The sequence below is a fragment of the Miscanthus floridulus genome, chromosome 5 (assembly GCF_019320115.1).
Source record: "Miscanthus floridulus cultivar M001 chromosome 5, ASM1932011v1, whole genome shotgun sequence".
Classification (NCBI taxonomy): Eukaryota; Viridiplantae; Streptophyta; class Magnoliopsida; order Poales; family Poaceae; genus Miscanthus; species Miscanthus floridulus.
This window is the reverse complement of record NC_089584.1, coordinates 121,797,443-121,811,381: the sequence shown is the minus strand read 5'-3', so window position 1 is coordinate 121,811,381 and position 13,939 is coordinate 121,797,443. Positions and strand designations below refer to the sequence as shown.

Here is a 13,939-nt window from a genome sequence, read left to right as displayed (position 1 = left end):
GACGCGCCGCTGATCGAGGAGGCGGTGCAAGGAGGAAGCGGAGGCGAGACGCACGGGATCCATGGGGATGAAACTTTCCCCCTCAACACAAGCGTCGTCCGGTTTCCGATGGCTTGGAAACGTCGCCCAAACGTTTCGTCCCATAACTCAAACCATGGCCTTGTTTAGATTGCAAATTTTTGCAATTTAGACACTGTAGCATGTTTCGTTTGTATTTGATAAACTTTGTTCGATCATGGACTAATTAGGCTCAAAAGATTCGTCTCGTGATTTATAACCAAACTGTACAATTAGTTATTTTTTTTACATATATTTAATGCTCCATGCATGCGTCCAAAAATTGATGTGATGAAGAGAGAGTGAAAAAACTTAGAATTTAGAGGTGATCTAAACAAGGCCCATGCAAAGATTCTGACATGTCACCTTATTTAATGTTTGAGACTGGACTAACAGGGCCAAGAGGCGTGGACCAATCTCCGACCCCAACGGTCAGTATCGTTTACACCGCCGCCGACCCGAATCCCAATGGCAGTACAGCACGAGCCGGCACGACAGTCGCTCGCTCGCGAGTCGCGAGTCGCTACCATGTGATGCTCGCTCGCGCTGCCAAAAACAATTCCGCCGCTCCAACTCGTCAGCCACAGCCCACACTCCCCAGTCCCCACAGGCGAGGCACCAAAGCCAACAGACACCAGCGCCGAAAACCACCCTGGAAGTGCCAACAGCCAAGCCAATCAAAGTAAACAACCACCCGACGCCCTCGAACGGAAGCCATGTACGCGACAGCCGGCCGCCCTCCTGTTCGCCACCAGCTTCCATTAGGCAGCAGGCGGCCGCCGGTCGGCGCAGCCGCAGCCGTGCAGCTACTTATAACCTCTTGTGCTTCCCCTTTGCCCATCCATCGAAATCGGAAACAACAACGGCGGCAACAAGTTGATACTAGCTTCTCGCCTGCCTCAGCTCTCATCTAAGCAAAGACGTTCGATGGCAAGGCAACTGAAGGCCAGCCGCAGGATCCTCGCAGCGGCCGTGGCCGCCATGTTCGTTGCCTCCTCCCTGGTGGGCACGGTCTCCGCGGCCGATGCGCCCGCCCCAGCGCCCACGGCCGCCGCGCCGGCCTTCGCCGCAGCGTCTGTCGCCGCGGCGGTTTTCGGCTACTTCTTCTGCTACTAGGTGGGCCGGGCTGGCGGGGAGGAGATACGCGGCGCATGTGCTTGCGTGCATGGCCGCCGCCGCGCGGTCATGATGTGCGCGCCCACATGCTCTTCGTTTGGAGACCAGTTTTGTTCATGATGACATCCTACGTACGACGTACCGATACAAGTGTGATTCGTTATCTATTTGGTGCCGGATTCATTCATTGTACGTGATCTGTGATCATGTTTGCGGTGGTGATGCTAAGAGGGTGTTCGGTTGTTTAGTCGCTCCTAAAATTTATGTCACATTAAATAGTTAGGTATTAATAAAAAGCATTAAATATAAATTAATTATAAAACTAATTATATAGATGGAGGCTAATTTTTGAGATGAATTTTTTAAGCCTAATTAATCTGTTATTAGCACATGTTTATTGTACCACCACGTTGTCAAATCATGAACTAATTAAACTTAAAAGATTTGTCTCGTAAATTAGTCACAAGTTATGTAATTAGTTTCGTAATTAATCTATATTTAATACTTTATTTATATGTCATAAATACTGTACCACGTACTACTACTTCCATTGCATATACTTGGAATCCATCAGTACTTTTTTACGAGCGATTCGCAAAATCAAGTGGTGGTCCCAAAACAAAAGCACGCGGGGCTCTATGCCCGACCAATCGATGCACATGATTTGACAGCAAGGACCGACCGATTGGGATGCGATATGCGCTTGCTGACCGCTGCACGCCACGCCCGCGACGCGGCCAGTGGTTCCTGAATATTGTAATTTTTAGCCTGTTTGCTGGATCATATTTTACTTAAGTCATAGCTTATCAGCTAATAAATAATATTTTTCTCTCAAACTAAATCAGTCAATAATACTTTTAACCATGGTTTATAAGCTAAGCAGGCTCAAACGAAAGGCACCTGTTTAGCCATAGCCAGCGCACAAGATCACCGTAGCAATTAGTGTTTCATACAGTAAGAAGGTAATCCTCCATCCGTAATAAAAGCACGTTTAGAATTCAAATGTGTAAAATGTTGTAGCTGTGAAATTACATTTTTACCCCTAAAAAGTGTAGTGCAGTGATTGGCAGTGCAGGTGCAGATGGAGCAGCCTGCCGCTGGACGGGACTCCAGTGGAAACGAGCAAGCAAATGAGTGGTCCAGACACTTCCATGTAGCTCCCCTCATAATTTTGTTGCTCCCAACGTGATTGTCTACAGCTGCTGAGCTGCGGCAGCTGCCGGCTAGCCCCAGTACTGTTCCTATATTTACCTTCATTTGTGGGATAAATTTCAAACTCCAGACGTGCTTTTATTCTAGGACAGAGGGAGTAAAGCAAAGTGTTTCATAATTCTGTTTCATGAAAAAGTAATGCAATTAGTGTTTCACCGTAGCAACGTACTCCGTATATCGTACTTTCCCTTTTTTTTCTCTCCCGTTGGGGTGCTAAAAATCATATTAATTTCCCGCCAACCGCAGATAAGAAATGGAAAAGGCCCGGCCCAAGTTGCGATTCTGTCCCCAGCCCTCCCAGCAGTCTTCCCTGTCCCGCTGTCCGTCTCCCATCACCTCACTCGCTTAGCCCTCTGCGGCTCTGCCCCTCTTCCAGGTCCCAGCCCTGTCCAGATCCAGATGGGAGCTCCACCGCTGCCCTTCTCCCTGCCCCACGCCGCGCTCCTCTGATCCCGCACTCCCCGAAGTCCCCACTGCCGGCGCGATCTCCGCATTCCCCCACCGCCTGTTCGCCCCACCACCCGCTGATGCCGGCCATACAGGCCACTGCGCCGCCCGGAGTCCTGGCGTGAAACAGCCGTCGCTGCAGCGCAGCCTGGAAGTTCAGAGCACCCGCCTGTTCCCCGCTCCGCCCGCCGCCGCCGTTCATAAAACAGCCCCTCCGCCTGCAGCGCAGAGCCGCCACCGCTGCCTCTCTCCACGGGACACGCCGCCACCGGGAGGGTAGAACCCGGACTCCCTGGGTTGAAGTTGCCGCACCCCCGTTGTCCGACGTACACAGGTACGGATGGAGCGTCCAGCGTCCACTTCTTGAGTGGCGGATGATGTCATTTTTTTACTAATATTGATCAACAAGTACACAAGCGCTACAATAATGGGGATTGTAATAGGAGCAGCTCTTGGAGAATCGGTAAGGGATTTAGGTCTCTTCGACTCCTATCTGTCGAGATACTCGATGTTAGAGCACTTTTGTCTGTTTGGCTAGATCAAGGTCAGACGATGGCAATTCCCCTTCGTCTTAGAAAACTGGCGGCATGAGCTGCATTCTCCTGCTAAGTTGATACAGTAGATACATGCACAACACAAAAGTGTTTTTTTTAGGAACTGCAGAGTGAATTGCATGTGGTTACATGGAATAGCTCTATAAGCGTGTTTTTTTTTAATTAAGGTAGCAAAATACATGTGAATTCTATTGTTTAGTACCACGCTAGAGTGCACTTTGTGGATTGCTGTCTGGTTCATGGATCTGTTCCATAGTTTGTGCACATTACTCCTCAGGTAGGAGTGGATAGGAACTCTTATGTTTGTTAATTGTTATTGCATATATACCATTCAGGTTTAATCAAGGTAATCTTTGACATTTTTCATAACTGATCTATTGCAGTGGGATATACTACATTGGCCTGCTTGGACAGTACTTCTATTTTTAATTTGTAAATATATCTCGTTGTTCAGTTATGGCCACTATGGTTGAAGGGTGTGTTGGTCCCAGTGAGCTTCACCTGAAGAAGGAACTTATTGCCTTGAGAAAGGCACGTTTCTTGCGTGATCCTGAAACATGCTCATCCTGGAGGTCCCCGTTAAGCTCTAAATCATTCTTGACAACTTCTTGTGTTATAAATCACAATGAGGTAGGCAGTAGTTTGTCAGAAAAGCACACAGAGCCAGCTGCAGCACCGCCCAAAAGTGAAAAGAAAAGAAAAAACGTTTATCTCTACAACTGGAGACACCATTCTAACAATGAAAGTGGAGTGAAATTAGATGTGGACGATAGACAAGCCCCAGCAGACTGTAGTCTGGAAAGCCCATGTATTTCTAACGGTATGGACTCTAGGAGTGACACATGTCTGGAAGTTCCTGTCAGTATATACAGTGTTCAAGGTTCGAATTCATGCACTCCTGTTAAAAGAACCGTTAGAAGGGTGAGGAGTTCATTCTCAAAGAAAGGAGCTATGAGAAATTCGACCGTTTCAAAGTTGCTAGATCTCCATGTGAACTCTGGTGAGCCGTCTGAGGATACTGAGAACTACAACTCAGAGACTCATGAGCAGCTTCAGAAAGTAGGGTATTTTTCTCGCTCTACATCACCACTGTTTGCTGCATCAGGGTGTTTTAGCTCAACAAATCCTTCTAAGCTGTTGAGAGTGCCAAGAAGAGAAGGATCTTCCTTCTCCTGTACTCCGGTCTCCACTAGCTCCTATTACAGGTACAAAGGGAGGAATCCTAGTACTGTAGGCTCATGGGATGGAACAACTGCTGCTTCACTTGATGACGATGGGCTGAACCAACCAGAACTGTTGAAAAATCAGAGGTGTGGCATTCCTTGTTATTGGTCAAATAGGAGTAAACACAAGGGATCTGAAAGGAGTCGTTCTCCTTCACTTTCTGATACACTTAGAAGAAAAGGCAGCAGTCTTTTGTGTGGGAGTCAGACAATGCATGTGAGAAAGAAATCATCAGGCTCCAATAAATATGGATATCTTAAAAAATCTTCCCAAGGTGCACCACTGTTGGGTGATAGTAGCCATTTTGCTTATTCGTCATTTGATTCAGCTAGTGATGAAGTTTCAACCATCTTTGGAGAACTAGACCTGGAAGCTTTGAGCCGTTTGGATGGCAGAAGGTGGTCAAGCTGTAAAAGCCAGGATGGGATTGCACTGTCTGTGAGTGGAGCTGATCATGTAGTTTCAGATCACAGAAGCTTGAGCCAAAAATATCGACCAAGGTCATTTCTTGAAATTGTTGGTCAAAACTTTGTTGTACAGTCACTTAGTAATGCAATCACAAGGGAAAGAATAGCTCCGGCATATCTGTTCCATGGGCCTCGTGGGACAGGAAAAACATCTTCTGCAAGAATACTTTCAGCAGCTTTAAGTTGTACTGCTACTGGAGAGACCAAGCCCTGTGGAGTTTGTACCGAGTGTAGTGACTTTTTCACTGGAAATGGAATTAATCTAATTGAGGTTGATGCTACCAACAGAAAAGGTATAAACAGAGTAAGGCACTTGATTGAAAATATACCAGCATCTGCAACTTCTTCGCGGTACAAAGTATTTGTCGTCGATGAATGCCATATGGTATCTTCAAAAGTCTGGTCAGCATTTATGAAATTTCTTGATGAACCATTACCTCGTGTTGTCTTCATATTTATAACAATAGACCCTGAAAACCTTCCCCGTTCTGTCGTATCACGTTGTCAAAAGTACATGTTCTCCAAGATCAAAGACATTGACATAGTATGCCGGCTGAGGAAAATTGCTATGAAGGAAAACCTTGACGTTGAATTGGCTGCTCTAGATTTAATAGCGCTAAATTCAGATGGATCATTGAGAGATGCAGAGACAATGTTAGATCAGTTGTGTTTACTAGGGAAGAAGATAACACCATCACTTGTAAATGATCTGGTAAGTTATTTTTCAGATTGTTGGATATTTTTTAAACTATGAAATTTCTCTATTCTGTTGCTTCAATGAGGTATTATTAGGACTTGCACATATCTAAATGGATTATGCTTAGATAAGTTCATCGTGAAGTATGAAGACATAAACACACTGATTACCATATGTTATGTAGATATATGCAAAATAGGCTTTGTTTTCAGTCAATGTTCTCTACTCAATGTCTTGTTTTTCGATTACGGATCCATGAAGCCTTCTCTTTCTGTTTTCTCTGGAATGAACATTCACAAATCACAAACTCTTTGGATTAGATTGTTTGAACTCTCCCTCCCTCCCTTCCTCACTTACTGTACGTTTGTAGTTCATTCTTTAATGGAAAGCAGAACTCTAATAGGGCATTTGGTTTGAGGAATGAGTTAGTCCATCATCTTCTTACTCCTCACTTTTTTGTTTGGTTTGTGGAATGGAATGGGTTGATCCATCATCACCTCATTCCTTACAAGCTAATAATTAGTACAAGTATGAGGAATGGAGTCATTCCATCAAATTCGAGTAATGGACTCATAATGCACCACCTCATCTAGAATGGAGTGATTTCTCAAACCAAACACCCTATAAGATTCCCTCTATAGCTGTAGCAACTTGGAAGTCATAATGGTAATGCCATATTTAGATCAGTCACACAAACTTTAACTATGCTTTACAGGTTGGGGTTGTGTCTGAGGAGAAACTCCTTGACCTATTGGAGATAGCCATGTCATCAGACACTGCCGAAACAGTCAAAAGGTCGAGAGAGCTGATGGATTCTGGTGTCGATCCAATGGCATTAATGTCACAATTAGCTGGGCTCATAATGGACATCATTGCTGGGACCTATAGATTGGCGGACCCTACTTGCGGTGGAGATGGAATCGGTGGTCGAAATAGTGAGTCTTAACTTTCTGATGCAATCATTTCAAAATCCATCTTTTGTGTCGCTGACTCACTGTTCATGCTTTACTCGTTAAGTATGTTTTTCTTATGGAGCCAGTCTTCAGTATCATCATTCTTTTTAATGTTGTGCATTAGTGTATTTGGAGTTTCCACCCCTTTGTTGTGGAGGCAACCCACTGTACTTAAGATTCTAATGCCTGATAAATGTTTATGAAATCTTTCCTTTTAGAATCAAGATGTTGATTAACAACTTTGTTGATCTTATGAAATTACATTAGTTAATGTGATTCTCACAAAGTAAACTGATACATTCAGCTTCTCTACTATTAGCTTGTCTGATTGCAACAGTAAACATATGAAACTAAGATAGTGATATTTGATGTTTTAGCACCTTTATAAAAAATATGAAATGGATTGACAATTGAGCTGTAATGCTTATGTTTATACTAAGAAAATACACTGATTGGATAGTACTTAATTTTCTTGCTAAGGAGATGATGAATTTTTCAAGGACTTATGTAGAACACAACAGTTATGCAGTCATGCCCACCATTTTAAATATAATTAATACTTTTCTCATGAATCAATGCAGGCCTGGATGCCTTCAATGACCATAATTTAATACACTTTTATTGAGAAATACAATTGTTTCCACTTGCATCATATTTGTTGAATACTGTGCTCTCTGTTTTACTAGTTTTATTATCTAACATCTTTAGTTTTAGGGTCTGACTCATATGGCTTTTAAATGTGTGCACCCCTTGATCATTTCCCACAATATGTTAAAATACAGTGTATATAGGTGTGTTGCTCGGCTTTTATTTTTTCTGTGTAACTATCAGAAAATGAAATTATCGTGGTTTGTTCATGACTTACAAGGTTCTATATCCCTAAAGAAACAAATTCATTATGTATTCTTTACATAAACAGTTACTCAGTCAAAAGTGCTAATTTACTTTGTACTTTGCAATATCTGTGCCAAGAAACACATGTAAACTCTTAAACTTAGTAACCTGCCATTATGGATTCTGGATATGTAATTTTTGTGTGGCACCACCACTTGTAATCTATCTTGTCGCTCCAATTGAGATTGGTACAATGGATCTGTGGTCTGTCAATCTGTTGCAATATAGTGCATTCTTGAACGTGTGTTGATCTAAACAAGAAAGATTTATCTCAATTCTGAAGTTCTAACATGTTTGCTGCATTCTTTAGTAACTGATGCTGAATTGGAAAGATTACAACAAGCGCTGAGGATTCTTTCTGACGCTGAAAAGCAGATAAGACTTTCAAGCGAGCGTTCGACATGGTTCACTGCTGCTTTACTCCAGCTTGGTTCTGGTCATAATTCAGAAATAACTCAATCAAAATGCAGCAGTAAGCAAAGTGCTAAAGCAACCAGCGAAACCATGATGGAAGCAGTGAGAGAATCCTCTGCGAGCAGGACTACATCTCATCAATTATCCACTTTTCCTGATTCAAAGAAAATAGTGGATCTGAAAACAACCAGTGGGCACTCTAGTCCTCAGGGCCTTGCTTCATTGTTCTCCAGGATGAGACCCAATGAAAACATGATTTATGGCGAGTGTAGGTCTGTTGATAGAACATTATTGGATTCTGCTCAAATAAGTATTTCTTCTGAGCAAAAGGCTATGAATAGTGGAATCTCAGATAATCTTACCCGAATTTGGAGGAAGTGCATAGAGAACTGCCACTCCAAGACATTGCGGCAGCTTCTCTATGATCATGGGAAACTAGCATCTGTCAAAGAATGTGAAGGTAAAGCATATACTGTATTCTCATTCTTGTCCCAGCTATGTTAATGTTTTAAGGCCTTTCGTTTACAACTTACAGTTACAAGTTTGCTCTAGTACTTCTGGCCACTGGATTAGAGCTGGAGCTTCCTGACCATGTAGGGCATCTTAATTCCACTGCATCGTTTTAAAACTTTGATGGCCTAAAGCTCGAGTCAGAAACCAAGAATGAGAATTTCTGGATCCTGACTTTACAATATGTGAAAACATAGGGTAACTAAGCTGCCCCAAAAGCTGAATGCAGTTAGATTACATCTTTTGCTTGCGGTCCCAACTCCATGACGAAATAAATGCAATCATCAGAGTTGTCAACACATAAGTTTAGGTTCCAGCTTTTCGTTTGTAGCCATTTAGCTTCAAAACAGAAATTGCACTATAGCTTGACAAACTGTACTTAGTTGAATCGGTAAATACTGAATACGAAGTCCAAATTAGGTGAAAGATGCAGAAACACTAACCATATTGTTACACACTAGCCCATGGTAATGTATGTAATTGATAAAATTCATTCATTGTTTTATTGAACTAGAGCATATATGTTTCAAACACCGGGCTGGAAAGGAATTCCACCTAATTATTTGTTGATGTATCGAGCTTAGTTCTGTGGTTTAAAAGAAAGATGTAATAGGAAGGCAATTTATATTGGGCCATTCACTCTAAGTTACTAAATCAACTTTTGCTTACTATGTTTTCTTGAAGAAGCCTATTTTTCGTTGCAACTTTAAGTCTAGGTACCTTGAAGTCTCCAATTCTTCTGGCTTACATCCAAATTCGGCATTCTTAGTCACTGGCAGTGCAAGCAACAATACTGACCCTGCTTCTTGACAGATTCAGCATATTTGATGCGTAATTGTGATTAAATCTGTATGTTGAGCATGTAAATTATGCTTGAAAAATCTGTGGCATACAAATAGGAACACTCATAAATAAACGAGAGCAACAAGGAAATTTTCTTCCTTTTTCTTGCCACTTATTTGTTCTTTCCTGGTGCACAGCTGTTCATCTGCCCAAACTTGATTTTGGTATACTTCATTTCAGGTACCATTGTTGCTTTTATAGCATTTGAGGACAATGATATAAAGTTTCGAGCCCAAAGATTTATTAGCAGCATCAGAAATTCAATGGAAACTGTACTGAAGTGCAATGTGGAAGTCAGGATTTGTTTAATGCAAAAAATTCTTGCTGGAGGACTAAAGCATGAGACATACCCGGATGAGACAGCTGAATCTGATGTCTTGAGTTGTTCAACGAACAGTGAACGTCGAAAGGGTGTTCTGAATCTATCAGGTGCTGGCGGAGTGCAGCCAAGCATTGTTCCCATGATCATCTCTGATGAAAATTCAGGAATGCACAGAACAAGAGGCCAGGATGTTTCTGTTGAACAGTTGAAGATATCAGCTCTTGATGAACAAAGGTTAGAGAGTGCATGGCTCCAGGATGCTGAAAAACCCACGCCTGGTATGTTAAATCAAGCTAGACCTGAGAGAAATCAAATTCTTCCACAAAATGGTGGTCAGCATCACGGGAGGTCCTCAATGGCCAGCATTGTTCCCTCAAGACATGTTGACAAGGATCTGTCTAATGAACTGAAGGCCTTAAAGATCAGTAACAGTCATGGTCCCCATAAAAGTCAAAATGTACAGATGGAGAATGGTTATGCCATTTCACCAAGCCTTTTGCATAGAAATAACCATTTGGCAAATTGTGACAACGAGAGTGTGTAAGTAACATATTTACTATTTGTAATCTGCATGAATCCAGCAATAGTTTTTGATCTTGTCTTTAGAAGATTGGCAGTGCTACTAGAAAAAGTAAACAACTACATAAATGTAGCTGCATACAACTTACAAGGGCAGCACACTGACAGAATTTCTTATTTTTTAGTCAAATTAACTGACTTTGGAGGTGGCATTGAAGCATCTTTCCTTAGCATTATACATCTCCATAGTCAACTTTCAACAAAAGTTTCTATACAAAAGTTTCTATGTGTTTCATGGTTCACAAAAGTTTGTGTACATTTCAGCTTGTAATACAAACTATTTCCATGCCTGATTTACAGGGTTTCTGAGTCCGGAGCACCTGGTTGCCATGGGCTCTTTCCATGCTGGAAAACTGAAAAAACAAAAAGGAGAAAGGTAAATTTGAAATGCACTCATATGAAGATATTTCTTTTGGCTATCACATTTCATTCGATTCATGTTCTCGATTCAGGGAAAAGGGCAGTCACGGTTGAGGTCATCTTAAGTTGGCAATTGACAATGATAAAACAGGCATTGTGGCCCTGGATTGTAGAGGAACGTTTGAAGAGATGCATGTGCCTCACGAATCTGCTTTGCTTCATTCTTTCTAGAGGATTTATGAAGACCAATTTGCTATAATTTGCATGCATTTAATTCTGCTGCTGAGGGTTCAGCATTTTCAACGCATGGACTGCGCAGAGGGTGATAAAAGCTGGATACTTCATACTCAGCAGAGATGCTGGACATGCGGATTTTAACAAGTCATTCTGATCCATCTATGCTTCTTGTACAGACATTTGGGTGTGTAACACCTTGCTGAGTCGCAGGGCTGAGGCGTGAGGCGGTCAGCGGAATTAGGAAATATTCACCATGTTCGCTTGAGCTACTTTTCAACCATGGAACAATGCTTTTCTCTCACAATATTTCAATATAAGCATCAGCATAAGCAAACAGGGTGATTGATTGGCGAGTTGATGAGACGCACTTATTTTTCAGCATTTTTTTGTACCGTATTTGACAGCAGTTGAATTTACTTGTTGTTATTGTACCACCTCTTTTTGTTAGAACAAAAGAAGACCTTACGTCGATAAGTTGTGACTTTACCAAGTTTGTACAAAAACTATCAACCCCTTCGTTTGTCAAGATTTACATTTTGTATCGGTGGTTTAAAATCTCTATTCTACTACTATATATGCTAATACCGACCATTCTCTATCTAATCTACTCTTTTACCCCCAGCAGTCAATTGCATATGCTCAAGTGTAGTTGTGTTGCTGCATAATATGCATGTTTATCTCACACACAAGAAAAAACGCAATGAATAACTCACTGCATCACTTCATATATATATATAGCTGTGTAAACAGGTCGATCTACATGAACCAAGAATCCAAGATGCGCACACTCCCAACCGGCAACTCGCGTACGCCAACCGATCAAAACACACCCAACATGAAAATACTGGCAACAACAATCAAGTAAAAGTAGCCATGAAGACGACGCGCGCAACGGCAACCCAGCTCAGCTGAAGAGGTACCCAACGGCGGACACGGCGAACGTGCCGATAGCGAGCGCCGGACCAGCAGTCACGGCGGTGGCGGCCCCGGTGCTGGAGCTGGCGGGGCCGGGAGCTGGCGCCGCCTCGGACGCGGTGGCGACGCCGACGAGCGACGAGGCCACGACGGCGGCTGCCGCGGCGAGGATCCTGAGCCTGAGGGTAGCCGCCATCTCGCTAGCTAGCTTCTCGATCGGTCTCGGAGCTCGAGATATGGGAAGGAGGAGAAGAGGAGCACGAAACTAGCGAGCTGGGCTTGTTGGGATGGGAAAGGGCGGGAGGGAGAGGCCGGGCATATATAGCTAGCTGGTGGCGGGGCCTTGTTTAGGCGGAGGACGCGTGGCCTTGGTCCTTGGAAACGAGGATGAGGCTTTGGAGTTTCACAGCCTGGCTGGCTGGCTGGCCTGTCTTAATTTTAGGCTTTGCTATGATTAGCTGAGGGTGATGGCGTGGGCGGTAGTCAGCCTCTTCGGCCGGTGCTGATACGATCGTATATGATCGTGGATTATTACTACTGGTTGGTTTGGTATGAGAGAAAATACTGTTCTAGCTAAAAATTTATGATCGTTTACGAACAAGCGAGGCTGAGTATCTGAATGAATGGTCAGTTTTTGGTCTCTTGTGCCGGGACGAAGCAAGTACATGTGTGCGCGCTTGCCAAGGCGGGCGCCAACCGGTGTGTTATTTGTGCTAGTAATAGTCATCATCAGTATCATCGAAGGATTCGGTGGCTTTGTTGGTTGATTCAGCCGCCTTGCTTGTTGTTCGAGTATCGCAAGAAAACGTTGGTTGTGGAGATGGTTTGTTTGGTTATGATGAACTTACGATGCAACTGCTCGGCAGGACCCATATCGGCCTCGTTCGCTTCGCTAAAAAAACAAGCCGAAGCACTGTTTCGGTTGATTTGTTGTGAGAGAAAAACATGGTTCCGGCTAAAAAAATAAGCTGAAAAGTACGGATTATAGGACAAGCGGGTCCCGCCGAGCCGAAACCACACGCGCCGGCAGGAATGGTGGCGTGGGCGTGACTGTAACACCCTCGGTGTTACATTGTACTGTTTTTGCTAAAACACTGCATGAGCATCGTACTTATCTGTGGATGTGTGCAATCTAGTAATGTACATAGCTTGGAAACGTTCGCCGAAAACACGAAACAAATTTTATATTTTATGTCACGTTACATCATTAATATTCTAAGCGAATTTTTATCGGATAAAAATGAGGTGGAACATTTATGCGAACTTTAATAAAGTTTATAGTACACGCTTCGTAGTCAACGATGGAATGTGTGCGGTCAAGGACGAGGTTTGCTAGCTAGTATATAAGTAGGTAGGAATTGGGAGGTGACGCGAAATTGTTCGAAGTTTAAGTCATTTCGCGAAGTTTAAAAACAGGTCGACGAAGCCATGTTCGGCAAGCTTTGTAGAGCGACCGGCTTAAGGAGTGGTGCAATGTTGTGCCCTAGGTCGATAGCTCTATGTACGCACAGGAGTATTGAAGTAGTTTGGCGTTTGGACCTTCGGGGAGAGTTTTGCGATCGCTTTAAAAACCGTGCACGTCACCTATTTTGGACAAAGCCCACGCTGACCGCGGTCACCACTGCCACTCGGCTTGGCGTCGCTGCTGGCTCGCCCCAACGCGCGCCGAAGCGCCGGCCGCGTCCTCACCGCCGTCATGTGCTAGCACGTAGCGCGCTTGATTCCGGCGCTGCTGCCTTGGTTGCGTGCTGCCACGCGCTGGCGCCCGGTTCACATCGCCGTGGCTAACGCGCTGCGTCCGGGCTCTGGTGGCGCTGCCTCCCCGTCGCGTTGCGCGGTACTTCGGCCGCGCTACACGCCACCCATCGCCATGCCTGGCACTGGTCCCGTTGACTCGCCGCGGCTGCACGCGCATGGGACGACCGCCTGCTCCACCATCGCATCGGCGTCATGTTGCACTAGTGCTTCCTTTGACCGGCGTCGTCCGCCGTGCCGCGTCACCGAGCTTCGTCGGCTTGCGGGTTCGGTCATGCGGATGGCCGCCTGGGCACGCCTCGCTGTTCCCGTTGTTATGTGCACAAGTACGTTGCGTTGACGACCATGGCTATGCCAAGCCATGCCGCGCCAGGACCCCCTGT

The 13,939-nt window shown here is 44.2% G+C and overlaps 2 protein-coding genes across 3 annotated transcripts; both read left to right on the top strand.

The window, feature by feature from the left end:
- The first annotated feature begins 984 nt into the window (after positions 1-984).
- Positions 985-3,112, top strand: LOC136455250 (classical arabinogalactan protein 4-like). Its single transcript, XM_066455362.1, has 2 exons — positions 985-1,146; positions 2,762-3,112. Exons 1-2 carry the CDS (start codon positions 985-987, stop codon positions 3,110-3,112), a joined length of 513 nt encoding a protein of 170 aa, XP_066311459.1.
- LOC136450623 (protein STICHEL-like) lies at positions 2,678-12,121 on the top strand. 2 transcript variants are annotated; one of them, XM_066451160.1, is made up of 7 exons: positions 2,678-3,166; positions 3,841-5,789; positions 6,490-6,709; positions 7,932-8,495; positions 9,569-10,250; positions 10,590-10,665; positions 10,742-12,121. In XM_066451160.1, exons 2-7 carry the CDS (start codon positions 3,843-3,845, stop codon positions 10,772-10,774), a joined length of 3,522 nt encoding a protein of 1,173 aa, XP_066307257.1. In that variant the 5' UTR covers positions 2,678-3,166; positions 3,841-3,842; the 3' UTR covers positions 10,775-12,121. The 2 variants fall into 2 exon arrangements, with proteins under 2 accessions (XP_066307257.1, XP_066307256.1); XM_066451159.1 differs by having other exon boundaries at positions 3,770-5,789; positions 10,742-12,119.
- The last annotated feature ends 1,818 nt before the right edge of the window (positions 12,122-13,939 follow it).